The sequence below is a fragment of the Ochotona princeps genome, chromosome 17 (genome assembly GCF_030435755.1).
Source record: "Ochotona princeps isolate mOchPri1 chromosome 17, mOchPri1.hap1, whole genome shotgun sequence".
In the NCBI taxonomy this organism is placed as follows: Eukaryota; Metazoa; Chordata; class Mammalia; order Lagomorpha; family Ochotonidae; genus Ochotona; species Ochotona princeps.
In genome coordinates, this window is record NC_080848.1 from 37,024,467 (window position 1) to 37,052,035 (window position 27,569).

The 27,569-nt window shown below is 53.7% G+C and overlaps 1 protein-coding gene across 3 annotated transcripts in view; it reads right to left on the minus strand.

Annotated features, from left to right (window-relative positions):
• Nucleotides 1-27,328, minus strand: part of SLC6A4 (solute carrier family 6 member 4) — a 37,787-nt gene extending 10,459 nt beyond the window's left edge. Inside the window, exons 1-12 of one of the 3 annotated variants that reach the window (XM_058675963.1) lie at nucleotides 27,009-27,324; nucleotides 10,548-10,992; nucleotides 8,584-8,718; nucleotides 7,984-8,203; nucleotides 6,507-6,645; nucleotides 5,956-6,090; nucleotides 5,497-5,600; nucleotides 4,779-4,906; nucleotides 3,717-3,829; nucleotides 2,244-2,375; nucleotides 1,304-1,403; nucleotides 531-631 (exon numbers count right to left, since the gene is read on the minus strand). In XM_058675963.1, the coding sequence (XP_058531946.1) occupies nucleotides 531-631; nucleotides 1,304-1,403; nucleotides 2,244-2,375; nucleotides 3,717-3,829; nucleotides 4,779-4,906; nucleotides 5,497-5,600; nucleotides 5,956-6,090; nucleotides 6,507-6,645; nucleotides 7,984-8,203; nucleotides 8,584-8,718; nucleotides 10,548-10,881 (1,641 nt within the window). In that variant the 5' untranslated portion in view covers nucleotides 10,882-10,992; nucleotides 27,009-27,324. Of the gene's footprint in view, nucleotides 1-530; nucleotides 632-1,303; nucleotides 1,404-2,243; nucleotides 2,376-3,716; nucleotides 3,830-4,778; nucleotides 4,907-5,496; nucleotides 5,601-5,955; nucleotides 6,091-6,506; nucleotides 6,646-7,983; nucleotides 8,204-8,583; nucleotides 8,719-10,547; nucleotides 10,993-26,074; nucleotides 26,200-27,008 lie in introns of those variants that run through there. The other 2 variants (XM_058675964.1, XM_058675965.1) reach the window with 2 other exon arrangements.
• Between the last annotated feature and the right edge of the window lie 241 nt (nucleotides 27,329-27,569).

Here is a 27,569-nt window from a genome sequence, read left to right on the forward strand (position 1 = left end):
AACCCAGTGATTTGAACTATCCCCACTGCCGCCCAGGCTCTGCATTAGCAAGGAGCTGGAACCAGGAAATGTGGACTACTAGGCTGGGACCGGGGCTGTGGAGTAGCAGTAGGCTAAGCCTCCACCCGCAGTATCTGCATACTGGGAAGTACAGGTCCATGTCCTGGCTGCCCCACTTCCCAACCAGCTCTCTTCCAATGGCCTGAGAAAGCAGCAGCAGATGGCTACTGCACCTATGTAGGAGATCCAAAAGAAGCTCCTGGCTTCCGATCAGCTCAGCTCCAGACATTGCAGCCATTTGGGAAGTAGAAACAGCAAATAGAAGCTTTTACTCCTTCTCTATAACTCTGCTTTTCAAATAAAAATAAATCTTAAAAAAAAAAAGCTTCTAGGCTAAGTATCTGCTCTCTCAACTTTTAAAAGTTCATTTCCACATAGCTTTTGAAGTACTCTCATGTGTCACACTTCAATAAAATTGATTTCTGGTAAGTGTGTAGAGCTTTACGCCAAGAAAGGCAATGACAACTCACCAAGAGAAAGACAGGGCTGATGGCGACCCAGCAGATTCTCCAGAACCATCCGGGGCTGAAGCCCAGCATCTCCTTCACGTCACTGCAGAACTGACTGATGCCTGAAACAGCCGGAAGAGCAAGCGCCTGAGAGAGCACATGGATTGTCCCCAGTCCCCCCTCTCCGGGCGAGTTGGGAGTAACCAGGAGGAAGGGAGCTGGAATTCTTCCGCAGGGACACCCACCTGGTCCAAAAATAAGACTGTAGGACTTGTCACCACATTGATTTGAAATATTTTTTTCATTTGAAAGGCAGAGTTACACAGAGAAACCTTTCATCCTCTGGTTCACTCCCCAAATGGTACAACAGCTGAAGTCAGGGGCCTGGAACTCCATCCAGCAAACAGGTACACTTGAGCCATCCTCTGCTGTTTTCCCAGGGGTATTAGCAAGGGAGCCGGGTTATAAATGGAGCAGTCATGACTCAAACTGGTGCCCACACAGGATGCTGGTGCTACAGGTGGCAGCATAATCAACTATGCTACAACACTGGCCCTTAAAACTAGATTTTTTTTTTTTATAAAAGCTAAGCCTGTTGCAAAGAACTAGCAGCCTAATTATGAACATTTGCAGAGACCTAATGCCTCATCTGATGCCCATATTGCCTTCCTAGAATGTCTGCATACATTGGGTGTATGTGCAGAGTTGTGGTTAAAGTTTCCAGTAGTCAGTCAGTCTGAGTAAGAAATTTTGAAAAGGGAAGGATTTCTGCTGACAAAAAGGAAGCCTCTTACCGTAGAACCAGGACACAGCAACTACTTCGATGAGTGCGACGGTGAGCACCGCGGGCCCTGTGGCGTACTCCTCCAGCAGCTTCACCACGTAGGCCCCTCCCTGAAAAGGAGCCCACAAACCTGGTGAAGGGCCCTCTCGTGTATGGCCCAGAAACTGCTTCCCTTAGGAGGTCCATGCTGGGAATTTCAGAGCCTGCCTCTAGCACTCATCTTTGCTGTGTGGGCCAGATTTCAAGGTGAACCTGTCAGCTGACCTGCCCTACAGGGTGCATGAGGGCCTCAGAGCTGTTTTTCTAGAGTACCTCCCATGTGCCTTTATCCTGGAGACTTTCCTCCTCTGAAGAGACAGGAAGACATCATGACACCAGACACAAAGTGCCTTGGACACAGTTCCGTCTGTCCTAACCCTGTCCTGATTTCTATGATTCTCCGCCCTGTTGAAGCCCCAGAGCTGTTGGTGCCATGGCCCGAGATGCCCAGGAGGACACAGCTCAGGATAGCTGGTGCTCACTATACCGGATTCATCTCAGCTAGTACTACACAATCACCAAGGAGGTGTGACGACTTTGTCCTTGCCATCCCTTGAGGAGACAGCCGCATCACCTGTGAGAGTCCGGCCGTCACAGCAGTACTCTTGTGAGAGCCACCCTGTGGAGTGGGAAGAGACTGGACAAACAAATCCCGCTGTTTCTACTCATGTGTTGGCACACCTGAATTCTAGCTGGGTCTACTGTACACCTGCAGAGAGCCTCTGATGACCACAAAGAATTCAAAACAACCTGCTGCTTGTTGATGCAAAACTTAATGTAAATGGCAGTAACATCCTTCTTCCTTCAGCCCCAAATCTAGGCAGGTGTGAGGCAGAAAGAAACAGCTTCCTGGGGCATCCTGCTGCCCGAGGGCAGGGCATCATCTCAGAGCCGAGTGCTATGGTACTCACAAAAGTCAGCGTCATCAGGGATCCGAAGAAGCAGACAACGACCACCAGGAGCACAAACCACTCCCGGCGCTTGGCCCAGATGTGTGGGAACTCATCCAGCACTGCTGTGATCACCCCTTCCAGGCCTGCAAACTGAGAGGGACCCACAGATGGTGACCGCAGAGGCTTCGCAACAGTGCACAGGAGGGAGGTGTGTGGTCGCTGAGTGAGCGCTCAAGTGGAGGGTGACCAGTTGGCCAGACTCACCGGCCCATGCAAACATCTATAAGGGTACGTCCCTGCATTTCTGTGCCAGTTAGAATCCATCACTAGGAACATGCAGGGGAAAAAAAGTTGGTGGGAATCTGAGGTGGCCTGGGAGACAGGTCACACCTGCAGGCTAGCTCAGCGCTGAGACACGCTGTCAGCACACTGAGCTGCATGCTGGATGGGACAGACTCGAGAGGGACGGGCCTTGAGGTGTCATGTAATCCAAGTGACAGCATGAAACACCAGGCCACATGCGCTTTCCCCATGTCACCCCATTCGGTTTTTTGGTTTTTTTTAATGATACAGTTCCATAGGCTCCGAGATTTCCCCTCCCCACCCCTATTAGTATCTTAACCCCTTAAATCTCAAGCTGTCAGTTCAGGGAATTTTTAAATGCTAGAATACTTACTTTAGTGATACAATATATGAAACACTTGTTTATTTGAAAGGCAGAGCTACAGAGAAGGAAAGATCTCCTATCCTGTTGTTCACTCCCCAGATGGCTGTTACAGCCATGAGCCAGGAACTCCACCCTTGACTCTCATGTGGGTCTCAGGGGCCCAAGTTCTTGAACCATCTTTTTCTTTCCCAGGAAAGTCGATCAGAAGCAGAACAGTAAGAACTCAAACCAGCACTTCAGTATGGAATGCCAGCTGCAAATAGTGGTTTAACTTGCTGTACCACAATGCAGGTATCTTATTTTAAGTTTTTATAGGTGTCCTATATAGACATAGAACAATAGGATATAATGGGTTAAGATACTAGAGGTGTTGGGCCTGGTGCAGTAGCTTAGTGGCTAAGTCCTCACTTTGCAAGTGCCGGGATCCCCTTATGGGCGCCAGTTCTAATCCCGGCAGCCCTGCTTCCCATCCAGCTTTCCTGCTTGTGGCCTGGGAAAGCAGTCGAGAACAGCCCAAAGCCTTGGGACCCTGCAGCCATGTGGGAGACCTCGAAGAGGCTCCTGGCTTCGGATTGGCTCAGCTCCAGCCATTGTGGCCACTTGGGGAGTGAATCATCAGATGCAAAATCTTCCTCTCTGTCTCTCCTCCTCCTCTGTGTCTCTGACTTTCCAATAAAATATACTAGAGGTGAAAGTGCCATTACCAGTCATACAAGACGGCTGTTAAGTGCCAGAAGGAGCAGCCAGCAATGGCTGGGGTGGCTCAGGAGGAGGGCACGGGGACCCTCCCTTCCCAGAGTCCACTTCCCTCCTCATGCACTCACCGTGCTGTCCAGGCCCAGAGTGATCAACATCAGGAAGAAGATGATGGCGAAGAAAGTAGATGCTGGCATGTTGGCGATGGCTTCTGCGTATGTGATGAAGAGGAGACTGGGGCCTGTGACAGGGAGGAGGGAACAAGTGGATGCCTAGACCAGTCTGCCAAACTACAAAACTTAGCCACCCCAACAGTACAGGTGAGGCAGAGGCTTTCATGGCTACCTAGCACTTAGCCTCCTCACACCCCACACACATTAACCTGGCCACCCCAACATCCTGAAAATTGTGTGCCCTCAACCAGGGGGTGTTCAGGAAACATCCCCAGGGACCCACAGACTAGCAAGGCTGTGCCCAGGGACAAGAGTTCCCACTACTAAACCACTGCTCTTTGTAAAGTTGCCCAGCCTTCAGCAGGCTTTGAGACCTTTCGTTTCAGAGTAGTAGGAGGCGTTGTTTCTTTTCCTTAGTGGGGCAGGGGACTCTTTTACAAAGACCTCCTGCTAACATACAGTTCCAGTGGATAGTGTGAGGGACATGTCTTCTGCCTCTTCCAGGCCAGCCAGGAGTGCTGCTGTTAGGGATACAGGGCTGGTCAAGTCAGCGCCACAGCAGGCCAAAGGCACCAGTGTGTTTGCAACAGCGCCCTGGGCTCCAGGCAGTAGGTCTCCTCCCCGCTTTCTCAGTCTTTGTTGCTCTTTTTTTTTTTTTCATGAAAACCTTCCAGGAACAGAACAGCAGCCACAGCAGCTGCCTGCTCTGTTTCCATAAGGGCAGCTCTAAGGACTCACCTTGTTTGGCCAGTAGACTTCACCCATCCCAGGACCCCACCCCCCCTGGATTCAAAGCCTTCAACCAAGTCATTTTCAGGCCCAAGAGCCATGGAAAGCCCCATCCGGTCCTGGGTGTGCCAGGAAGCTGCCTCACCTACCCTTCCCACTTGCATGGCCTGACCACATGGAAGGGGCGAAATCTCCAAGGCCTTTGTGTCTCCCAAACCTTTGAATAACATTAAGGGGACATTTAGAAATAATCCAATACTGAGATATCTGTAGACCCTGAGGCCCTACCTGCATCTTTGGCCACCTCAGACACCTCTTCATTCCTCATCTCTGCCATGTACCCCAGCACCGTGAAGATGACGAATCCTGACACGAAACTTGTCCCGCAGTTCACCACGCTGGTAACCAGGGCATCTCTGCAGCAGAAAATGCAAAGGGTGAGACAGTTCCGAGGTGGGGAGCCTGTAAAGTGTGTGTGTGTGTGTGTGTGTGTGTGTGTGTGTGTGTGTGTGTGTGTGTGTGTGTGTGTGTGTGTGTGTGTGTGTGTGTGTGTGTGTGTGTGTGTGTGTGTGTGTGTGTGTGTGTGTGTGTGTGTGTGTGTGTGTGTGTGTGTGTGTGTGTGTGTGTGTGTGTGTGTGTGTGTGTGTGTGTGTGTGTGTGTGTGTGTGTGTCTGTCCTTCTGAGCTGGCCTGGCTGGGCCAGAGGCTGTGCTTGGAGAGTCCCAAGCCTGTTCCCTCCGTGCCTTCCGAAGTCCAGCCTCATGGGTTGGAAGCACCAATTGCTGTAATCACACACATGCCTGGGGACAAGGACAGGCGGGGAGAGTGTGCTGTAGCCATGGGTGAACTGTCCAGGTGTCCATGACACCTTTGACGGGCGGTCATCACCTGAGCCCAGCCAGCTTGGAGGGGTCAGATGTAGCCTTCCTCCACACTAACGGGCTTGTACTCACTCTTTCAGGCTTTGCTCAGGCCGGGGCGGGGTGGGGGAGGCTGTCAGTACTCACTGATAGCAGTTGTTGTTGAATTTGTTGTAGCTTGCAAAAGCCAACAGGACCCCAAAGCCTGGGCCGAGAGAGAAGAAGATCTGAGCAGCGGCATCCACCCATACCTGGAAGACAGCAGTGGGGAAAGGCATAGGCATGGGGGTGAGTGGGCTGCACTGGGCACTGCCAGCCCAGCACACCTCAGCACTGAAGTAGCTGTTCAGAGAGCAGGAAAACTAGCTTTGGAGGCTCAGTCCAGGGACGGCCACATGGCAAGTACAAATACATGCAATTTCTCTTCCTTTAGTCATCAAGCCATCCTATGGACTCAGCTGTAGTGCTTACACTTGTCTTTCTGGCGTAAAGCATAAGCACAGGCTTGCACACTGAAACTGCATTTCATGTATCCCTACTGTCCTGTTCAGAGAAGGACTAGCTTCATTCAGTAAAAGGACACCCCTGTTCCTCTTTTTCTCTTACCCCCGTCTCCAGGAGCTTCTGCCAGTTGGGCTTCAGGTAGAAGAGAACACCTCTCCAGGCTCCTGGGAGAGTGGCGCCCCTCACCAATAGGATGGACAGGATGATGTATGGGAACGTGGCTGTCACCCACACCACCTGGAAGCACAGTGGAAACACAGGTCATCCACACACGAGGGTGGAGATGGGTGGGGGTCAGCGTCATCCGGAAGGAGCTCTGTCCCTTCCTGTCGCTGTAGGAGTAAAGGCGTCATGGAAGAAAGACCACAGGCTTTAGAGAGGGACAGAGCACTGACAGTGTGGCCAGTGTTGAGCCAGCAGCAGGTCTATGAAATGGGGAAAAGATCTTGGGGGAAGCAAAAGAATTAGCCATGCCTGGGTCAGTGAGCACCGCTGCTACTGTGACAAGTGTCCACAGGCTATAGGAACTTTGAAGAATAAATGAGGTCATGGCTCTTGAGATGAACCCATTTCTATAACTTCCTAACACGTAAACTGAGCATCACAGAATGTGTGTGGTGTTAAAGGACACCACGCCCGTCCGCCTGGCTCACCTTGCCCGAGCTTTTGACACCTTTCCAGATGCTGAAGTAAATCACGGTGAAGATGAGCAGGATGCAGAGAGCCAGCTGCCAGCTGATGCCGCCCAGGGCCTGGAGGCCCTTTGACCGGTGGATCTGCAGGATGTGGCGCCTGCAGGGGAGGTAGCAGAGGCCCGGGGGAGGACCCAGACAACGGCCTGAGCACCCACACAGCAACACCTCCAGGAGGTGCCGGCAGGTGAAGGACACTGCACCACAGGAACCAAACGGCCAGTGTTTTAGGAAGGGCTGGCGCCAGCCCTGCCCACACTGGGCCAACTGCCCTGCAACAGTGTTCGGCCAAAAACTGACTTCCCAAGCGCTCCTTTGCTGGCTGTGAGCTGGGTCCCCATGGCCACCATGATGGCTAGTCTTTGCCTACACAAAGATTTGTATGTAGGGGTTGCAGATGTACTCCCATACCCCAACAAAGCTCCCTTACTGAACTTCCAGCATTAAAAAATACTTTCTTCAAGTATCTTTAACGTGTGACTTTATGCCCTTGGATAGAGCCAACACACTAAACCAGAAACTACTCAAATAGTTTCAAACTATTCAGGAAGCATGGACACATTACTTCCATGGCAGCTGCCTGAAAGAAGGACCCAGGGAAACATTCTGCATTGTGAAGGAGGGGAGGGGATCGTATTGAGCATGTTGGCACACAAGGACAGACCAGGGAAGCCAAATTATGAAGCCCATGAGGGAAAGCTCCCCAACTGTGGGGCAGGCATAGTGGCAGGGCAGTCTAACCCACCCCTGTGGTGCCAGCTTCCTGTATAGGCACTGGTTCGTGTCCCAGCTGCTCCACTTTCCATCAAGCTCCCTGCTTATGGACTAAGAAAGCAGTGGAAAACAGCCCAAGTCCTTTGGCCCCTGCACACATGTAGGAGACCCAGAAGACTCTCCTGGCTTCAGATCAGCCCAGCTCTGGCCCTCACAATCAACTGGGGACTGAACCAGCAGGTAAAATATTTATGTTTTAAATTAGAAAAAGAAAACAGATTTATTTTTATTGGAAAGGCAGATCAGATTTACAAAGACAAAGAGTGACAGAACAATCTTCCATCCACTCGCCAAATGACCACAACAGCCAAAGCTGCAGTCGGTCAGGAGCCAGGAGCTGGATGGCAAATGGAGCAGCCGGGACACGAACCAGCGCCCATATGGGATCCCAGCATTTGCAAGGTGAGGATTTAGCCATTGAGCCTTCACCCACGGCCCTCAAATGAAAAAAAAAATTTAAATGCTTCCCACCTCCCTATCCTGCCTGGGGGCCAGCCCTACCACTTCTTCATTCCTGTTAGTTCTCCTAACACTGGATGGCCTCATCTTTCAAAAGCCTGCTGGAAGGGAGTTGCACAGCCTTTGGTCAACTGAGTTGACCATCCCTTCTAGCAACTGAATCCAAGGAGCGTGGTCTGCCCCTAGCAGAGCGCTGCTCACTTACGTGTAGAACTCCTCGGCTGGGGACGTGGAGTGGAGTGTCCACGTGACATTGTCCTCAGAGAAGTAGTTGGTGCAGTTGCCAGTGTTCCAGGTGTTCTGGCAGCTAGTCCAGGGCAGCTGGTCCGTGAAGGAGGAGATGAGGTAGTAGAGTGCCCAGGCCATGATGGTGTTGTAGTAGGAGGCGATGTAAAAGGCAATGATGCAGATGGCAAACCCAATCCCTGGGGAGGTGGGGGAGGAAGGCCAAGTTCAGCTGGCAGTCCGACAGGGAAAGGGTAAGACAGGGCATAGAACCCCACAGACTGCGTGAGGGTCAAGAGTGGGAACCACCAGCACTCCATTGCCCCCAAGGACCCCAGGAGCCAGAACATGGCAATGCAGTCTGTTACCCAGGTGTGTTTGTGAGGTCTCCTGATTTAGTATTTGAATTCCACTTCAGCTTACTTTTATTGCCACCTACTGACAACTTCATACTACTTGAGGAGTCAAAAACTTGCTCAGGTTCTCTGACAGACACCTCTAAGGCCTGACAGATTCTGGGGGAGGGTAACCAGCTCCCACCCAGGGATGAACACCAGACCCACCCAACACCCTCAGGTACCTTTGAAAATTGGGCAGATTTTCCTCCATATGGAAATGCATCCATTCTGGTGGTACTGGCCCAGCGCAAGCTCCATGTAGAACAGTGGGATCCCCCCAAAAATGGCCATGATGGTGTAGGGGATGAGGAATGCACCTGCGGCAGACAAAAGGCAATCTCAGTACCAGCCCATGCCCATCCTAGGACAGCTCTGGACACGGAGTCACTTGCGGGGTCCGAGCCACCTGCTGTGTCAGCCACCCTGCCGGCCAGCCCTGTTGCCCGCCTTGCCTCCCGGTTTTGGTGCTTTGCCACAAGCGGTGGTACTGAGAGCCCCACAACCAGGAGGAGATGGCAGAGGCGGCCAGAGGGGCTAACTGAGAGCAAGCTGGGCGAGGGGCCAGAGAACAGGCCCTGGGACTGCTTGCATTCACTTCCGACATCCAGAGAAGCCCAAGACAACTTCTGCTCTCTGATCTCCGACATGCTCCACATAGAATAAGGCTCAGAGCCAAGGTTCTTAGACCGGTCACACATTATGGTCACTGGTTAGTGGAGAAATTCAAACCCAGAGGCCACTGCTCTGGCTCAACAGGCTAATCCTCTACCTTGCAGCACCAGCATTCCAGATAGGTGCTGGTTCTAGTCCTGGCTGCTCCACTTCTGATTCAGTTCCCTGCTCATGTCCTGAGAAAGCAACAGAGGATGGCTCAGGTCCTCGGGACCCTGCACCCATGTAGGAGACCCAGAAGAAGCTCCTGGCTTTGGATCAGCTCAGCTCCAGACATTGTGGCCGTTTCGGGAGTAAGCCAGTGGATGGTCTCCAGCTCTGTGTAAATCTGCCTTTCAAAGAACACATACACACACCTCAAACCCAGATTCCTGGGGCCCCCAGACCAGGAGCCCAGTCTTCCAAATGGGGTAACTTGGCGTTATCACCCTCATGCCAGCAGGCCAGAACAATCCTGTGCAAGCCACCTTTGCAGGTGTGGCTACAAGGGTTGCTTCCACCTGGCTGCTGGGTGGAAACGGAGGAACCATCCAGCCTTCAGCCTTCTACCAGAGGAACAAGCCGAGGGGGAACCTCCCCTGGTCCCTGACACCCTGTGACGCTCAGACAAAGGTGGGTCCTCCCAGCCTGGAGATAACGTGATTCTGGCCCCGAGTCCTCCCAGGCAGGAAACTGGGCTTCCCAAGGGCCACATCAGAGATGCAGGTGCAGCTAAAAGAGAGTGACACAAATGACTTATCTTTAAGTCTGTTTGGTAGCCTTCCCAAATCTATTGTTGAAACTGTCCAAGAATAAATAGGCTGACTTGACACTCAGTGTGACAGACAGGTACAGTTTTATCACAGAGGCCCCATTCTCACTCACTACTCTTGCCTGTTCCGCGGCCACCTGCTTTCCACTCAGGCCTACAAATTCACCATCTACACCTCTGAAGGCTTTAGGAGTACAAAGAGGGGCAAGATCTGGTCTCTGACCCCAGAAATCCAATCCCATGCATGCCATGCTAGGTTTGCACTGGTTGGTAACTGCAGGCTCAGGCCTCCGTCCATGTCCGTCTCTATCCTCCTAAGCTCAGTAGGGTCTGGGAGCCTGGAGTACCTCCCCACTCTTCCTCATGCAGTTTTCTCCCCTCAGGACTCCCTACCAGGAGAGAAGGGACTCAGTGCAGTGCTGGTGAGCCCTTACTTCTGGCACAGAGGCGGGCCTCACCCAGGGACACAGGGTGACTGAGGCAGCACTAGTGATGCTAGGAATGAGGTCAGGTCTGGGACATTCTCATCCAGCCAATAGAGCCCAGGAAACCTCAGCCATGCTGACTTTGGCTCTTGGCTTTCTAGACATTTGTTTAGCCTCAGCGGTCATGTTCCCAGACTCATCACTTAAACTACTCAGGGGAGGACAAAAACCCTTCAATCCACTTGCTGATCTTGCAATGACTTCCAGCCCACCCGGGGTCCCAGCCCGTGATACTGACCTCCTCCATTCTGGTAACATATGTAGGGAAAGCGCCACACATTGCCCAGGTCCACGGCATAACCAACGACCGAGAGGAGAAAATCCACCTTCTTGCTCCAGGTCTCCCGTTCTCCTTGAGCCTCAGCCACCAGGGTGGTGTTGGCAGCCAAGATGGCACGCCCGGTGTCATCTCCTGCCCCGGGGCTGGGAACCCCTGAGTACCCATTGGACATGTGGCTTGACTCTGCTTTGTCTGCAGGCACGCCCTTGTGGAGCACGGCATCTTCTCGACAGTCCTCTCTGTCTTGGCCCGCCGGGCACGCCGTCTGGGAATTCAGGGGTGTGGTCTCCATCCTGCCAGCTAGTGAGCGGTGCTGATGCCCATCTGCCAAGGGCCTGAATGGAGTTCCCAGCACGTGGGACCAAGGATCCTGTCAGAGGTTCCTGTCGGGGCCCCGGGAGCTCTGTTGGAAAGGTACATGGACAAGCAGAGTCAACAGAGGCATGTCCCTCGAGTTGGGTGTCAGCCTCTCCTAGGTCTTTTCCATCAGGTAGAGGATTATAAATGCATTTGTTATATGTGAGTCAATAAAATTTTACCCAGCGGGTTCACTTTAAAAGGGAACAACACAACCAGAACAAACAGCAAATCACTGAGGTTTGCATAGGCTGCAAGACCCCAGCACCTGCCCTACTGTGAGGACAAGCTTGCCCTGCAGTTTACCAGCAGCCCAGCAGAGGGGAGACAGCGGCCAACTCAAAGCCCTATGGAGTACCTGCCTTGTCCTGGCTGCTGTGCTGGGGACACGGGAGCCACGTGGGCAGCAGCTTGGGTAGGCAAGGCAGGAGGAGTGGGTCTCTCCAGCCAAAACTGGATCTATCAACTATGAACAGGATTTTAAAAGAACGAAGGATAGAGGTGAAAAGACCGCCCGATGCCCGGGTCTGGGGAGCTCTGGGAAAGCACCAGCCCATCTGTGCACAGCCATTCTGCCCCAGCCAGTCCCAGTGGACCCTAGACTCCACCTCAGCCCCTCCCCAGTGACCTGGAGCCAAAACCACTTGTTCCTCTGGCAAGCTGCAGGCAGAGAGAGCCAGAGAGCAGAGTGTGGGTCCCTGAGCCTGGCATGGGGGGTGGGAGCGCTCAGCCAGGGTTCTGTGCCTTCATCTCCCTGCCATGGCCTGGGAGGCAAGGGCAGCGAGTCAGCAAGACTGCGGTCCAGCCATCCAGCGCGGAGCAGAGATCTGCGCCCTTTTGGACTTTAAACCTAAGCATGGCTAGGAAGCCACAAGCAGTGCAGACTCTCCGCTCATTTGCTTGTGGGCTTCAGTTTTGCTAACTCCTGATCCAGTCTGGGAACTGCACACATTTTCGGGTGCCTGGATCAACTTGCACCTACTGGTGGATAGCAGAGGTGGACCACATGGCCACACAGTCAGCAGGAGAGCGGGGTGGGGTAGGGTGGAAACTGGCAGCTGCTGAGGACAGCCTGGCAATTCCTTCCACGTGGTTGAGGATGTCAGCAGCTCCCGCCTCAACGAACAAGTGAATGAATACACGCCACCACCCCAAGTAGCAGTTTATGCCCGTAGCTGCAGGCTACAGTATGAACACCAGCAAAGAACAGACAGGAGCCCTCAGCAAGCAGAGTTTAGTGTTCCTTCAGTCTGTTTTTTCTATAAATTAAAAAATGTTAAGGCATCAATCATTATCAAAAATAGCTATGACAAGAGAGGACAGCTTCAAGGAGTAAGGGTGGGGATGGGGAGACTGAGTTCCACCCTTGCCAGCTGATGACCCTCATGTCTGGCTCAAGCAAGAATGAGATTCAGAAGAGGAGAGGGTCAGATGAACCCTCGTCCCCCCACCGTCGCCTGGCCTCCCCCGCTCCCCTCTTCCCAGGGACCAGACTTGGGGGGCTGTCATACAACCACCCACTCCCACATCTGCCCTAGGGAACCATTGATAGGTCATCTCCCTCTCTGTCCGATCAAGGTATACAGGACAACGGTGCACCTGATCTGAGGATGCGCCGGGCGTGCAGCCTGCGGAGGCCCCACACTCAACTCAGCCTGCACATGTTTTCCACATTTAAACACCCAGGAACTGCAAAACCAGACGGGCCCGCCACGGGGGCCAGAGCCCACCAGGGACCTGGCCCCGTCCCTTGGGTGCCCCTCCTCCTCCCCAGCAACCCCATTTCCTGCAGGAACCTTGTGTCTTCCATGCTGCCACTTTCCTCATTGAAATCACAGCTCTCAGCCAGCCGCATCACCCAACCTTTGTCCACCCTGTGGGGCCAGCCTTGGGAGGAGAGGGCGCTGCAGAGGCCACCTGTGCGCACAGGGCAAGGGGGCCTCAGCCACAGGACTTCACGCCATCTCCCCCAGGCGTCCTGCAGGGGAGACGGAAGGTGTGTGAGAGTTGGTGGGTTGGGGGAGGGGGAGATCTTCCCAGAGTCCTCCCTGCCGGCTCCCCTAGACATCTGACCTCGACTTCCTGGTGATCATGGTGAGCAGCTCCTGGAAGCACCTACACATCGTTGTGCTATTTTTGTTCTGAGCGAATACAGAGCTCTTGTTTCCTGAAATATCCCCTAGTATTTTTAACGTTAAAAAATATATATATATATATATCAAGGGGCCTAAATGGTCCAGGGTAAGAACATCTGTGAGGAATGTCCCTCAGGTAACTTGGTCTCTCCTAGCAGCTCTGCATTCTGGCATTGTTTCGTGTCCCCACTCTTGATCATAAAATTCAGGGTTAATAAAAGGGTGGGCGCATAGCAAATTCATCCTCCATTTCCAGTGCTGGCATCCTATACAGGCCCTGGTTTGAGTCTCAGCTGCTCTACTTCCAATCCAGTTCCCTGATAGTTCGCCTGGGAAAGCAATGAAGGATGGCCCATGTTTGGGCCCCTGCACCCACATGGAAGACAGAAGAAGTTCCTGGGTCTGACCAATGCAGAACTGGCATGGTAGCCATTTGGGGATTAAGCAGTTGATGGAAGATCTCTCTCTCCTTGTTTCTGTGTGATTCTGAGTTCCAAGTGAAAATAAGTCAATCTTTAAAAAGGTCACAGCCTTCAAAGCCATCAGCATGCAGGATATACATGACCCCATTTCTTCATCTCACTCCTCTGTCCCTGCCCCCTCCGAGCCCCTGAGCCAGAGGCCAGGCCCCCCAACCTCTTCTCCCTGCAGGCTCCTGCCTGTGGGGCCAGGACTCCCTCCCCACTCTGTCTAGAGCACTCACAAGCGTGCTCCACTGAGATCAGCAGATAACAAGCGCTGAGAGCCAGCGGGCCCACAGACACTCTAGAGCGAGCATTTCAGGCGGCTGGGTTCCCAGGATGCTCTCGAGAGGTCTTTTTCAAAAGCTATTTTTATCCTGCTGGATAGGAAGACGGCAAAGGAGGTCAGTGTTACAGCTGTGATCTCCAGGAAGCCACTCTGCCTCTCCAGGGCCAGGGAAGTCCCTCGAGGCCCTCTGTTGCACCTTGAATGTGTGCTACTGTCTCAGGCAGAGCAGCTGGCATGCTGAGGGAGGACAACCTGACTTACTCCAGGTCCCCGCAGCCCAGGACTGGCACAGTGTTGCAGTGGCCACGGATGGCCGCGCTGGTCCCTCTGTGCACACCCTTGCTTGCCCTCGGCCCTGGGGGTGCGCTCACTCATTCCCCCCCTCTTCCCCCACTAAAAAGGGACTATCTCTATGTAAACTTCTCCTGGTCAGATCTCTATTGATCCTTCCACAACTCTGCAGCCAGGAGAGCCAGTGCATGAGCCAGCAGGCCACTGCAGCACCCAGCCTGGCTCCGTGAGGCTGGGGGCTCATCTTCGCTCAAAGCAAGAATCTACATGTCAAACTCCCAAGGGAGTTCACAGCTCAGAACGCTCCATTTCATTTTCATTTTCAAAGATGAAACAAAAATCAGCCTGCGTTACGGGTTGGACGTGGAGATAAGATTAATTACAGGTCGTATAGCCGAGCGGCAGTTTGTGCTGTGTGTTCAGAGAAAGTCTAAAGTTTCCAAGGCACCTAGCATTGATGATAGGAATGACAGCGCCTTCCAGCATGGTGACAACATTGAACCTGGCCCCATGCCACGACAAGCACTCAGCAGAAGCCACTGAGCAGCAGGGCACTCCTCCAAGCCTCTGGGGAAATGGGATTAGAGATATTTCTCTGGGTGCCAACCAACAAATTGCAATCAACAGCTCTAAGGGATCTTCAAAAAGTCTGTCTCATCAGAAAACCATGCACAATTTCAAATGTGTTTGGACCAAAATAAACTTGGGTTTTAATTCCATCTGTTCAGAAGCCTTGTAAAGTACCTGTGTGCACCTGTCCCGTGCTCAGCTCCCTCCGGGACAAGACAGGCACAGTCCTGTCTACACAGAGTTCGTGGTACAAGGCCATACTCTGACAAAGAAGACTGAATGAAAGAAAAACCACACGGGGATTCAACAAGGGAGCTGCGGCTTCACCGAGTGCCTGCTGCCCATCCCACCAAAGCCAAGCCTCAGGCGGACGGGCTGCGGGGAGCAAACTGGTCCTACATTACCGGTTCCAACGCTGCCCTCAGGTGTGTCTGTCTCAGAATTTTTTTTTTTTTTAAGACGGAAAAGTTTATTTGCAAAAGGACCAGATGAGCAGGGAAGGGAGAGAGAAGGGGAAAGCACCTCCCGAGAGAAAGCCAGGAGGTGGGGTGCCTCTCAAAAGGAGAGACACCCATAAAATTCTTATTTACCTAAGACAGATCTCTTCCACCTACTGCTTCCCCCCCCCCCCCGAAAGCCTGCCAGCAGCCCACTGGGCTGACGCCAGGAGCCTGGAATTCCAGAAGCCATATCTCCCACGGGGTGGCAGGGGCTAAAGGACTTGAACCATCACCTGTTGCCCTCCTGCTTGTACCTAACTGGAAGCTGGATCAGAAACAGAGTGAGGGGCAGCACTGTGACACAGCAGGCTAAGGCTCCACCTGCATCACCAGCATCCCATACGGGTGCTGGTTTGAGTCCCAGCTGCTTCACTCCCCACCCAGCTCCCTGCTAATGTGTCTGAGAAAGCAGCAGAGGACGGCCCAAGTCCTTGGAACCCTGTACCCACGTGGGAGATGTGGAAAGAGCTCCTGGCTTCAGATTAGCTCAGCTCCATCCATTGCAGCCACCTGGGCAGTGAACCAGCTCTGTCTCTCCTTATATATATGACTTTGCAAAAAAAAAAAATAATAATAATAAATAAATCCTTTAAAATATTTTAAAAGATTTATTTTTATTTGAAAGGCAGAGTTAGAAAAGTAGAAAGGGCTTCTATGTGCTGTTCACTCCCCAAGTGGCCGCAGCCGCCAGAGCTGAGCCAATCTGAAGCCAGGAGCCAGGAGCCTCTTCCAGGTCTCCCACGCGGGTGCAGGGTCCCAAAGCTTTGGGTCGTCCTCTGCTGCTTTCCCAGGCCACAAGCAGGGAGCTGGATGTGAAGAGGGGACACAGGGATTAGAGCCAGCACCCATATGGGATCCCGGTGTGTGCAAGGCAAGCACTTTAACCACTAGGCTACAATGCCAGGTCCCTAAAAGAAACATTTAAAAATTAACACACCTCGGGCCCGGCGGCGTGGCCTAGCAGCTAAAGTCCTCACCTTGAACGCGCCGGGATCCCATATGGGCACCAGTTCTAATCCCGGTAGCTCCACTTCCCATCCAGCTCCCTGCTTGTGGCCTGGGAAAGCAGTTGAGAACAGCCCAGGGCCTTGGGACCCTGCACCCACGTCAGAGACCTGAAAGAGGTTTCTGGTTCCCGGCTTCGAATCAGTGCAGCACTGGCCGTTGCGCTCACTTGGGGAGTGAATCATCGGACGGAAGATCTTCCTCTCTGTCTCTCCTCCTCTCTGTATATCTGATTTTGTAATAAAAAATAAATAAATCTTTAAAAAAAATTAACACACCTCTCTTGTTCTGCTACTGCCCTTTTGCCACAGGGCCCCCACTTCTTCCTCACAGACCTGAGTGGGGAGCACTGGTTCACGTGTGGCCAGGCTATAGGATCCCCTAGCATACTGTGTCACAGGTCAGAAACCACAGGGACTCCCAGCAGACCTTTGAAACAGACAACTTCAGGGTCTAAGTGAGGAGGGGCTGAGAAAATGTGCTTGTATGGGGGTACGTCAAGGCTAGAGATGAAGTCCTCCATCGCTTTAGGAAAAAATGTTTTGGAGCAGCGTGAAATGGTCTGGCATCCTCGGGACCACTTGGGACAGGCGACATCAGCAAAGGTAGAAGCCTCAGGCCCAAGTGTCCCCTGTCTGGGTTGGCCACAGCCCCGAGCTCGGCCCTGGACCCTGCCAACTGGGACAGGCAGGATCGCCCAAGGTTGGCCTGATGCACTGTTCATTCTGGTTTCAGTAAGCAAAAATGGACTTGGGTTAGGAAGGTGTGGATGGCATGCCTGGGCTCCTGCCCCTTCCTGGGTCACCAGCCCGCAGCTCTTACTCTGTCTCTCATTTACACTGGGACCACGGGGTTCAGCACCGACTGGCTAGTGGCCTGGCTAGGTCACGTGGGCTCTTGGAGCCTTTGTTTCCTCCTGTGTGAGAATATACCATTGTTATTCCTGCTCAGGGGCCTGTGGCAGAGCAGGTCATACCACTGTTAGCAAGGGCGGCATACCTGATCAAAGTACTGGTCCCAGTGCAAGTCCTGGGGAACCCACTTCCCATCCAGTTCCCTGCTTGTGGCCTGGGAAGGCAGTAGAGGACGGCCCAAGTGTGTGGGTCCCTACACCCAGGTGAGAAGACTCTGATGAAGTCCCTGGCTCCTGGCTTCAGCCTGGCCAAGGCATGTTAGCTCCCAGCCAGCATAGTCGCAGGCATCTGAAGAGTGACCCAGTGACAGAACTTTCCCTACACACACACACACTCGCTTGCGCCTACGGGCTGCTGGAAATGAAAGCATGACAAATGCTTTGCTCACTGTCTGGTGCATGGATGGCATCAACCTGTGACTGTGCAACAAGTGACTGCATCATCACACATGGGACCACCCACCCTGCTCTCCTGCCTCCCCTCTTGTTGGGGACATGGAAGCCTGCCAGCCTCACAGCCCGGGTGCCACACGGCCCACAGCTCTGAGCTCCCCGGGTCCTGCCTGAGCTCCCCCATGAGCAGCCTGGAGGCCCATAGCTTCTAACTCAGCACCATGGGGGTCCCCAGGAATCATCACTGAAAATTAAAATTTTTTTATTTGAATGGCAGAGTTACAGAGGTAAGGAGGGACAGATCTTCCAGCCACAGCTCACTCTCCCAAATGGCAACAACGTTCACACCCGGACCTGTCTGAAGCCAGGAGTTTCTTCTGGTTCTTCCTCCTGAGTTCAGGGGTCCAAGGCCTTGGGCCATCCTCTGCTGATTTCCAAGGTGCTCTAGCAGGAAGCTGGATTCAAAGTGGAGTGGCCGGACCAAGCACGGTGGCTTAATGGCTAAATCCTCACCTTGCAAATACTGAGATCCCAATTGGTATCAGCTCATGTCCTGGCTGCTCTACTTCCTATCCAGCAACCTATTTATGGGCTGAGAAGGTGGTAGAAGATGGCCCAAAGCCTTGGGACCCTGCACCCATGTGGGAGATCTGGAGGAAATTCCTGGCTTCAGATTGGCTCAGTTCTGGCCAGTGAGGACCTTTGGGGAGTGAACCAGTGGATGGAAAATCTTATTCTTTCTCTTCATAAATCTGATCTGCCATTTCAATAAAAATAAATCTTAAAGAAAATGAAACAGCCAGGACTCAAACGGGATGCCTGTGTGCTACACGTTATGCCACAAAACCAACCCACAGGAATCCACATTGCCAACAAGTACCCCACAGTTATTCGGGGGCCAGGGGCCCACCAAACACATGACACACGTCCCTGCTCTGTGCCTCCCATCCCTCCCATTCCCTGTTCCCTTCGAGGCCTGGACTGAATTTCCATGAACTTCTCCATATTCCTCTCTACTCCATGTTGGGAGCACTACACGAGTGCCCTGCCCTAAAATAATGGCTGGTTCAAGGCCAGGAGGCAGCAGGAAGACAGGAGGTCACAGGTGAGGCGGATCTGCCTCCTTTCCAGGGCCTGGCCAGTCAGGTAGCACCCAGTGGACCCACGAGAATGCAAGTGATGGGAGTGAGAGCTGAAATTGCTATGGCAATAAGTATAGTTATTGTTATTTTATAGGCTAGCCTGTTTTTGCAATTTTTTGGAGCATAGAAAATGTAGCTGTTTTAGCCGCTTTTATAATTTTTAGCTAGAGGAATTAAGGATGCTTTTATTAAAGAAAAATGTTTCTGATTATTGTTTTATTTATGGGGTTGCAGGGTCTATAGTTGTAGAGGGATTTAATATTTGTAATTTTTGTTTTTAGATTATATTTTTTCCCTTGTAAACTATTTTCCCATTGAATAATGAGCAAATTGTAGAAATGGAAATGTGGTAGGAATGTACTACTGATTAGCAGGTAATCGCATGTGCCTTGGCCTTGGAGTCCTGGCTGCCGCTCCATGGCTACTGTTGAAGAACGAATAATGGCTTGCTTTGAAGAATATGAATACAGTGTTTTAAAGAATTATCTCTGGGGACACCTGCTTAGCCCTGAAGTGCAGACGGAATGACCAAATGTCTGTACATGCCCCCTTAGTCTTGAAGTAAAAAAAAAAAGATAGAACAATTAGTTGCTTGTGCAGAAGCTTGTGAGGTGTCTGAGTAAATAAAAAGGACAGCTTTTTCTTGGGCTGTTGTGAGAACGCACCAAGTGTCAGTGTCTGTGTCTTTCTTTATCGCCGACTCCACGCACCCTTCCCGAACTCCGAACTGTCGGCTGGAGCTGGACTCTGGCAACTCCATGATTACTCACTGATCACAATGTATCACTGATGACCTCTGCACGCAGGGCTGCACCTTGGGCCAGGACTCAGACTCGCTGGCTGGCTGGTGTGGCTGACGTGGGCTCCGCGTGGCTCTCAACCCACGCAGTCTCCTCTAGCTTTGCTGGATGGGACCACAGGTACACAAGCTGCAGTGCTGGCTGACCCCCAGGACAGAAGGCTCAGGTCAGATGGGGTCAGGCTTCCACTGAGAGGCAAGGCCTCCTCGCCTCATGCGTCAGAAATGTCTGCTGTACTCAGGGACGGAGAGCTCAACAGCAGCTGTAGACTGGAACGCAGAGTTCAAGCAGCCTCCCCAGTCAGTCTTCTCAGCTCCCAACCCCACTCCCTGCTAACACACCTGCCAAGGGGCTTGGAACCCTACCATGCACGTAAGAGACACAGGTGGGGTTCCAGGCCTGCTGTGGCCATTTGTAGAGTAAACCAGGACAGAAGACCTCTGTCCTTCTGCCTTTCAAATCAACCCAACCTTCTTAAGAAAAAACAAAGCCATTGTGGCCACTTGGGAAGTGAACCAGTGGATGAAAGATCTTTCTGTCTGTCTTCCTCTCTTTGCAAAATCTGCCTTTCCACTAAAAAGAAAATCTTAAAAGAAAGAAAAAGAAAAAAGGCAAAGAAGAATGTACAATGTGCTGTTGGATTTTGACACTCACCTGCAGGCTGGGCCTTGGCTACACCTGGCTCCACTCAGCCGGTGAGCTAGACACCACCCCGAGACCGACAAACGAGCCATCCCGTGCACGCTGCACAACTCGGCGCTGTCATGTTAACTACCACAGGCGAGAGGAGGGGTTGATCACAAGTCATTTGTTCATCTGCACTTTCTGGCTCCTGAGGAAAACTAAACCTAAGCAGAGCAGGACAAGGCAGCTGACTCACCCAGCGCCCTCGGGGAGGCATCCTTTAGGGCTTTTAGTAACAGACTGCATGTCAGGGCCGGCACTGTGGCTTAGCAAGCTAGCTCTGCCTGCACCATCATCCCATACTGACGCCAGTTTGTATTCCAGCTGCTCCACTGCCCATCCAGCTCCTTGCCTGTGGCCTGGGAAAGCAGTAAAGGATTGCTCCCACCCGTGTGGGAGACCTAGAAGAGGCTCCTGATTCCTGGCTTTGGACTGGCTCAGTTATGGCTGTTGTGGTCATTTGAGACATGAACCAGGATGGAAGTTAGCTTGCTCTCACTCGCTCTTTCTCATTCTCTCTATTGTTCTGCCTTTCAAATCAATTTTTTTTTAAGCCCCGACTTCATGGCACTGGAGTCTGGGGGAAGGCTGCATTCTGCTGTGGAGTGCCTGCGGTTGAGACCCAGTTCCTGTCTCCACTTCCTGCCAAGGCAGACCCTGGGAGGCCTCCGATGACGACACAGTATTGGCTTCCAGTGGAATTCCTGGCTTCCAGTGACTGAGTGTTGGCTCCTAGCCAGCGTAGTCACAGGCATCTCGAGAGTGAACCGGTTACAGGTGTACACACACACACACACACACACACACACACCAGCTCCTACGGACTGCTGGCAATGAAAGCACGACAAATGCTTCACTCTGGCCAGCATCAGCCAGTCATTTGTTTCAACTTTCTGGCTGCTGAGGAAGACTAAGCCTAAGCAGAGCAGGATAAGGAAGCTGACTCACCCAGAGCTCTCAGGGCTCTTAGTGACAATCTGCAAGTCAGGGCTGGTGCTGTGGCTTAGCAAGCCAGCTCTGCCTGATGCACCATCATCCATATGAGTGCTGGTCTGAGTCCCAGGTGCTCCACTTCTGACCCAGCTTCCTGCCTGGAGCACAGGAAAGCAGAGCCTGGGTGAAGGCCTTGGGCCTCTGCACCTACATGGGAGACCTGGAGGAAGCTCCTGGCTGGTAGCCCTGTGGGGAGTGAAACAGCGGGTGGAAGATCTGTTTCTCTCTTCCCTGTAAATATGCCTCTCAAATAAAAAGAAACAAATCTTCAAAACAACAAATTCCATGTCATGTTTTTCCTAACTTCACAACCTACAACCATCTGGTGCTTCCACTCGGTTGCTGTGACATCCATCCAAGGGGACTCCCAAAGCTTTATGGAAAATGCACATGAAGAAGCCGCATGTATTGCAGAACTGCCTTGAATCAATTCATCTTTACACTGTTTACTGTTATTTCTTATCTTCATCTACAAAAAGCAGAGTAGCAGAGTAAGAGAGAGATCTTCCATCCACTGGTTCATTCCCCAAATGCCCACAGTAGCAGGGGCTGGGCCGAGCTAATGCTTGGAGCACAGAGCCACATGCAGTCTCCCATGTGCTGACAGGAGCCCGAGTTCCTGGCTGTCATCCATTGCACTCCAGGAAGCTGGGTCCAAAGTGGAGCAGCCAAGACTTGAACTACAGCTCCTATCCACGTTAAGGGCGTCCCAAGCAACATCTTAACCCTCTACACCACAACACCTACCCAAGAGACTGAATTCCATGTTCCCACAAACCTTCTTAAGTAGCCTCATATCCAGGCACGTAAAAGCCAGGAGAGCGACTGGGAACACACAGCAGGTGATGTGCTAGGCCAGGCAGGGGGCTTAGGAGGGTCATGTCTCCTAAACCCTCCTGCGGCACAGTGCTCATCTACTAAACCAAGCAGGAATCAAGAACAGACCCATAGGAGCATGTCCAAACACAGCTTGTCACAGTCTTATTAATAGGAATATCCTAAGATGGCATGTGTGTGAAAAAGACATGATTAGACCTCCAGCGTGGGACGGCGGGGGGGGCGGGGTGGGAAGAGGGGAGGAGGAAAGCCGCAGTGCAAGGATGAAAGGGTGAGCTGGGTTAACCTGTGGGGACTGGACATGGGGGAGAGAAGGGGGAGAAAGGGATTGTGGTGGAATTAGAGGCAGCAGGAAGCTGCAGAGGTGGGTGGGAGGCCACGTGGCTGTGATTGTCACAGGGGACCCTGCTCCTACAGTCAGGACTGGGGAGCCTTTCTCTGCCCAGAGCCATGTGGATTTTTATTTTATTACTTTATTACTAATTTTTTAATTTTTTAGGGCCCGGCGTGGTAGACCAGTGGCTAAAGTTCTTGCCTTGCATGTGCCAGCATCTGTATGGGGACCAGTTCGTATCCTGGCTGATCCACTTCCCTTCCAGCTCCCTGTTTGTTGTCTGGGAAAGCAGTGGAGGATGGCCTAAAGCCTTAGACCCTGTACCTGCACAAAAGACCGGGAAGAAGCTCCTGGTTCCTGGTTTCAGACTGGCTCAGTTCCAGCCATTGAGACCACTTGGGGAGTGAACTTAACTCTGTAAGAGCCCATGGAAAAATTACACATAAATTATACCCTTCTACTAAGTTCTCCTATATTGTGCGCAGTAAATCTAATTCTGTAGGACAGATCTTCAAAAAGTTAATGGAAAATTAATATTATGAAAAAAACTATGCATGGATTTCAAAACATCTCTGGACCAAAAATAAACTTATCTTTTAATTCTACATCCCACGAACTTTTGGAAGTACCCCTAAAGGCATGAAAAAAAAAACAGAGCTAAATATTGGAAGTCCAAGTATGTCTGTATGCGTATGCAAGAATTAGATGCACCTAGAGACAGCAACCTTGTGCACAAATGTGACAAAACTTTAACATCTGCCGAACTGGAGCTCCAACTTTGTGAAGTTGTTCAGAAACTGGGGGAAAGAAAAACTGCTAGCCCCCACACAGGTACGGGGTGACCCCGAATCAGCCCAGCCGCCTGGGAGGGTGCCCAGAACAGCTCACCCCCTCCCCTCCAGTCCTTCCCTGTCCGCAGCCCAGGTCCTGTCCTCTGACCCCAGGGCCAGCTCATTCACTTGGCATTTGGAAGGCGACTCAACCTGCCCTTAACGGGGAAAGAAAGGAACTCCTGTGCAGAGCTCAAGGTCTGGGTCTGGCTGTGCCCGTGAGAGCCACAGGCGAGCCTCACTGAGCCCCTGGGCTGCGCAGGTCACCTCTCAGGCCCTTCCACATCCCCCACTGTCTCATTCTGGGTCCCTTGGCTAATTCCAGTTAAAGATGACAACTTTTTCCTTAAGTCATTTGGTGTCATCCAGCAGCTCAGTAACCAAGGCAATGCACACCTTGTTCCTCGAAGCCGCCCAGAACGACCTCACGAAAACACAGCAAGGTGGGGGGCCGCCAGAAGGCCCCCAGCCCAGGGACGAGGGGTCCTCCCAGAGCACACAGCCGGCCCTTGACCCAGCAGCTCTCATCGCTGCCCTTCTCACTTGTATCCTTCCTGTCTTGAATGACGACAGGAAGAACCGGACCTCAGGCAGGAGACCTCCCTGGCCAGTGCCTGGGGACCCGGGGCTGGCGTTACTCAGACCCGTGAACCTGACTTTGGGTAGTAGCTCAGCCCAGCCTGGCCGTGCTGTCCCTGGGAGTTCTCCTGCCTTGCCCTAGGGTAACTCATCTCTGGGCTCAGCAGAGACCACCCGTGCCAGGTTTCCTGTGCCCGGCTCATTACCTGAGGCCTGCCTAGAGAGCCATCAGGTTTTCAAATTTCCTCCAGCTGTGGTTTAGCCGCGTGAGACCAGAAACTGATTCCTCAGAAGAGCGGGTGAAGCCTCAGCCTTGGCAGACGTGGCCTTGGGGCTGCTGTTGGACGCCCATGCAGCCAACATCCCACCTCCTGGGGGCAGTGAAGGCCAGTGGCCACAGCTCGGTGCTGGTAAGTCAACTGAGCCCAGCACTGCCTTGAGGTCACTTCTATCACAAGGCCAGGCATGAGCAGGGAACAGCCCGTGCTGGCCGGATCAGGGGAGGCACAGTCAGGCTTGGCATTCAGCAGGACAAGACCCTGACCTGACAGCCACATCGGGGCACAGCCTAGCTGCCAGGACTTTTCTGCACCACCATTTCGACTTGTGTTTTCTTAACACAGCTGTGATCTGTGCCTGTAGGATGCATCAGCAGGGACCCAGGGGTCAGGCTAAGCAGGTAGGCCTGGCCTCTTTCAGGGACTGCTAGAGCAGAGGGGTCAGCCAATGTGCTGGGGATTGGGAAGCTCCCAGTTCCCCCTCCCACAACAGCAAAGACAACCACATTGTCATTCCTCGAGGCCCCTAACTCCTAGAGGAAAAGTCAAGTCATCACCATATCCTGTTGATTCATCAGGGCCAAAGTAAAATTAACTTCTGCAGGCCGCCCTGCCGCTGTTCTTTCCAGCGATGACAGTGGACAAACACAGCGCGGAGGGGCAGCCACGTCCTGGCTCACCTGCGGCATCAGCTGCCTCTCTCTGATGAGAGGTGAGGAGGGGGTGGCAGCCAAGTCCACTGCAGGGCAGTGTCCCACGCACCTCCTAAACCCACAGCCCTTTGGAAACTCCCCAGCCTGCCTCTCCAGGTTTTGTCAAGGTACTTGCAAGACTCTGAAAGTTTCCCCTCCACACACACAAGAGGATCCTCAGATGCCTCGCCAATTCTGTGAAACCATCCCTACCACGCCACTCCCACTCCACCCTGTGGTCCATGCATTTCTTCAAGCAGAAGGTAGAAATGAGCTTGAACATCCAAGCCAAAGCTTTGTTACTTGCCAAGAAATCTGCTTTTACTCAGGCTCGGTGACAGAGACAAAACCCCAGGCCACCAGGACTAGCTCCGTTTGCACAAGCCTGCCCTGGGTGGGGCAGCCGCGCCCACCCCACCCCCAAGGAAATGTGTACACCCAACCAAGTGTCCAGGTTTCGCGCAGCCCGAGCTCCTAAAACCCCAAACGTGGGTGCCACCGGGAGCGTTCCTGTCTCACTCAACACAAACCCCAAGGCTGCCTTCTTAAACATTTTTCCCCCCGAGTAACTGAAAGCAACACATTAAATATTTGATCTCATCTTACTATGATGAGAGCTAGCAGGTTCATAAATAATCCATCAACCTGATTCATTTTTCTGGATAAAGTTGCACACACACACACACACACAAAACCTTTATGATGTCCCACACTCCCAGACAGGCTACTCCTCCCAATTTTTCAGAACTCCTACTGGGAGAAGGCACAATTCCATATGCAAAAAACCCAGCAGCCGAACCAGATGCACTCCCCAGCGAGGGCTTCACAGGGTTCGTGCCAAGCCAGTTTCAGCAAGTTCATTTCTCCAGATACGCACGCACACCAGGCGCACCGCAGTCCTGCCGAGTGGGGATCGCCCTGCAGTTCTGCGTGCTCCTCCACTCTGCCCACGAACGCTCCCACGCGCACGGAGCCTCGGCCCACTTAGGTGTCCCTCCGAGATCTCCCCGGCCATCTGTGCCAACCCCGGCACCCCTCAAAGCTCCCTTGCCTACAGCCACTTGGCGCTTGCCAGTTCACCAAGATCCAATCCAAAACGCGGGTTGCAACTCCAGCAACTTTGCGCACTCAAGACCTCGCGCGCCTCATGAACAAAGGACTCCCCGACCGAGACCATCCCCGTGCCCTGCTCAGCCCCGCCCGGCCATGGTGGGCACCTGCTCTTGCAGGGAGAGGAGGGTGAAGGCGGCAAAATCCGCAGCCCAGTCCCTGGGGACGGGGCCCCTCTCTCCGGAGGACTGGGGGCTCGAGGCTGGGTTGCACCGAGGGTCGCCTGAGGAACCGGTGGAGAAGTTGTACAAAATAAATTGTGGGCTGGAGGTGGCCAGGAGCGTGGACCCACCTGGCCGAGGGCGCACGGAGGCCGGTCCCCGTCCCGCGCGCTGGGAGGCGGGGCTCCTCTGGCGCCCTCGAGGCACCCGGACGGCCACCGCCTGTGCCGAGCTGCGCCCGTGCCCGCCCTATTTGTACTCACAGCCCCTCACATGGTCTGATCTCCTGATAGCCGCCACCGCGCCCCAGCGTCACGTGCTGGCGAATAAACTTGAGTTTCCCTGCAGCGGGGAGGGGGAGGCGTGCCCCGCACTCCAGGACAGGGCCTTACGCATGTCCCGCCAGCGGTCCCCACGCGCGTGTACGCTTGCCCACACCCGCACTCGAAGCTACAACTCACACTCAGACCCACGCACCGCTCGCTCTGCACACTCGCGCACAGCTCGCTCACGCCCCTTCTTACCCCATCCACACGTCGTCTCCCTCCCACTCGCGGGGAGCAGCCGTGCCCGGGCCCTGAGCTCCGCTCCCTCCCGCACCAGGCGTCAGCGCCGCCGGGGTCCGGTTGCTCTCGCAGCCACGGATTTCGCTAACCACTGACACCTGCCCAGCAGCCCCGCGACCAGCGCCGCTGGCTTTTCCCCCGGGCATCCCTTGCGTGTTTGGGCCCCGGGCCGAGACTCAGCCCGGGAACGCTCCCCTGGCCGCCCCAAGCCTGCGGGACGCCGGGGCGGGGTTCCTCTCGTCCTGGGTCCCCCTGGGTGCGCCGGACACCCCAGCCCGGAGCGCGCACTGTGCCCAGCCAAGCGGCCCCACAGGCGCCCGTTGTTTCGGAACCCGTAACCACGTTGTTTTCCTACGGTTTTAAACTTGGGTTTTAAAACGCACGTCCCGTTAACGTTTCACCAAAATTACTTTGAAATGCTCAGAAAAGCCGATGCCTCACTTGGCTCGGGGCCGGCCTGGGGCAAGAACCGGAGGGAGGCTTGGGGTCACCGACCTACCTCTCCCGGTGGGAGGCCAGAAGCAGGAGCAACATCGGAGACGCGGAGGGAACAGCAGCGCCGGCTTGCAGCTCTGGGGCAGCTGCAGCCGTTTTTGTACGGGGAGGAGTTGGTCCCAGGAAGCCGCGCGGGCCCCGGGCGGGACGCAGGTGAAGGCGCGTCCGCAGGTGTGGCAGGTGAGCGCCGCGGGCAGCGCGTGGGGTCCTGGCGCCATCTCGTGGTCATGGTGGAGACTGCAGCACCGGGAGCCGCAGCCCCGGGGATCCGGGACCATTCACTGCCCGGGCCGTGGGGGCTGCGTCGACCCCACTGCAGCCTGCCCTCGACTCCTCGGCACCATCCTGCAGTCCCGCCAACTTTCTACACCAACACCCAGTCCCGCCCCGTCCCGTCTGTGTGCGGTGCCCGGGGTGAGAGGACATCCCGTGGCCCCCGGCCAAGTCCCTGCGGGTGTGGCCTGTGTACATCCCGCTCCCGGAGGGCGAGGTGGGGACCACTGCGCCCCTTCCTCCCCGCAGGGCCGCGGGGTGGACCGAGCCTCGCCTGCACCCGACTGCTTCC